General features: G+C 38.0%; 1 protein-coding gene across 2 annotated transcripts; it reads right to left on the reverse strand.

Moving 5' to 3' along the window:
- Positions 1-6: 6 nt before the first annotated feature.
- On the reverse strand, positions 7-2,231 carry LOC117111460. Of its 2 annotated transcripts, none has more exons than XM_033254384.1 (2): positions 858-2,231; positions 7-266 (listed from the first exon to the last, which is right to left on the reverse strand). In XM_033254384.1, exon 1 carries the CDS (start codon positions 2,157-2,159, stop codon positions 1,290-1,292), a length of 870 nt encoding a protein of 289 aa, XP_033110275.1. In that variant the 5' UTR covers positions 2,160-2,231; the 3' UTR covers positions 7-266; positions 858-1,289. The 2 variants fall into 2 exon arrangements, with proteins under 2 accessions (XP_033110275.1, XP_033110274.1); XM_033254383.1 differs by having other exon boundaries at positions 7-684.
- Positions 2,232-2,257: the final 26 nt, after the last annotated feature.

Consider the following 2,257-nt stretch of genomic DNA (forward strand, 5'->3'; position numbering starts at 1 on the left):
ATTTAACTTTAAATTGCTACATCATAGGCTTTTTAGGGAAACCAAGTCGGCCCAAGCCCCTCTTTGGAAAGTCTTTGGGGGAAAAAAAACAAAAAACAAAACAAAAAAGAAAAGAAAGAAAGAAATTATTGATTGCCCAAAGGACGCCTCGGAGGTTATTTCCGGGTGTCTATGAAACAAAAGCTTACCTAGGGTAGGGTTGTCTCTCGATCTTCCTCCTTTTGGACATCTCTGGATCCGTTCTTGTACACGGTACCGTATTTTACCTACTTACAACACCGATGTTATGTAAGTGGAAAATAAAGAATATGCCTAGTTAAATTTATGAGTTGTCGAAAATGAAAAACATAGGGTTAATGATTCAATTTTAAGAGATTAAGCTATTTCGCTCCATTCGAATTAATCTGAAAGCACTGTATAATTTTCGAAGAATAAGAGCTGTCTATTGAACTAAAATTATTAAAAGTAAACATTATAATGGATATTATAATGTTTGTAATGGTAGATGACTTCTTAGGACCCAGGCCTATATTACAATCACCTCCAAAAACTGTACTTAATGTTCCCGAACAGCTCAAACTCAACAGAATCAACACAGCTTTAAAATATAATGACTTATTTGTGTTTATTTCCGATATTCCTTCAATCGTCAAAACAATAGTGCTGATATGTATGTGTGGTAAACTACGAACAATAAGATAAAAGCAGGGTATAAGTAAAATGTTAAATCATATTATCATTTAAAGCCTACAATATTAGTCCTACTATAATATTCAGTCTATACCATATTAGTTAGCTAAATCAATTAAACATATAATTAACAGAATTATCGTAATAAAATCAAAGTGAGTAATTACCTGGATAGGGGAACTAAACTGGATAATTATGAACTATTCTTCTTATACTGTTGACACACCTTACTGTTACAAACTGAGAATATACTAAAGAAGGAATGTGTGGTTTTACACTTTTGCACTAAAGTGCTGCATTTGAGACGATATATTACAAAATATTCATGACCCTTGAGCAAAGGGTTAAGATGACTCACAGAGTCTAGCTCGCTTCTCTTAGTGTTGGGTATATACTAGGAGTCAAACTGACCAATCAAATTAGGGTATAATATTGCTCTACCAAACTACTTTCTATGCTAATGTTACTATGGCTTTCTACCTTCACAACATGGCTCCCTGCAAAATACACCTAAATTTAATAGCTAAGTATTTTGCACTTAACTAGATAAAAAAAAGGATTAAATATACGTTGGCTCCTAGACGGGGAATTCTTTGGTCTTAAGCTTCAGATGCTGGAACCAGAAGCACTAGCTTTTGGATTGGTCTATCAAGATAAGATGGGGCTTGTTTTCTTCTTCCCTTTTGGTCAAGATTAGGATTCCCGACCAGCAGTTTAACTTTTCGTACTAGACCATCGTCACTGGGATACACCAGGTCGACTCTTCCTAGCTGCCAATAGTTGCGTGGCTGGTTGTCGTCCTTGATGATAACTACATCTCCAATATGAAGATTTCTTTCAGGTTTCGTCCATTTTTGTCTAGGCTGCAGTGTTTGAAAATATTCTCTCCTCCAGCGATACCAAAACTCATTTGAGAGGTGTTGCACACGTCGCCATCTCTGTCTGGAGTACAGGTCTGGACGTTGAAAAATGCCAGGTGGGGGTAGCAAGATCTTCGACTTCAACGTCAGTAGATGGTTAGGTGTCAATGGTTCAGGAGAGTTGTGGTCTGACAGATTGTCTGTAGTCAGGGGTCTGGAATTGACAATGTTTTGTACTTCAGTTAGGAGTGTTCGGAAGGACTCGTCATCTAGTTGAGTACCTGTTTCTCTAAGGAGTGGTTCCAAGACTGATCTGACCGTTCGAATTTGGCGTTCCCACACTCCACCCATATGACTGGCAGCAGGAACGTTGAATTTGAAACCGATCCAATCACACTGTTGGCGAAGCAGGAACTCCATAACCTTACTCTGGTTAACTTCTTTGAGACCTTTCATCATCACATTGTTGGCACCCACAAAATTGGTCCCTCTATCCGACCTAATCTGTCTTATAGGTCCTCTTACATTTAAGAAGCGGCGTAAAGCGTTAATAAACGCGTCAGTCTCCAATGAATTAGCTGGCTCTATATGTATAGCCCTGGAAGACATGCACGTAAAAAGAACGCCATATCTTTTGACTTTGCTTCGTTTTTCTTTTATCTTGAATGGACCAAAGAAATCCACTGCGCAATAAGTGAAGGGTGGTT

This window comes from Anneissia japonica, unplaced genomic scaffold, assembly GCF_011630105.1.
Source record: "Anneissia japonica isolate Jap-2015-1 unplaced genomic scaffold, ASM1163010v1 scaffold14702_len2312_cov265, whole genome shotgun sequence".
NCBI lineage: Eukaryota > Metazoa > Echinodermata > Crinoidea > Comatulida > Comatulidae > Anneissia > Anneissia japonica.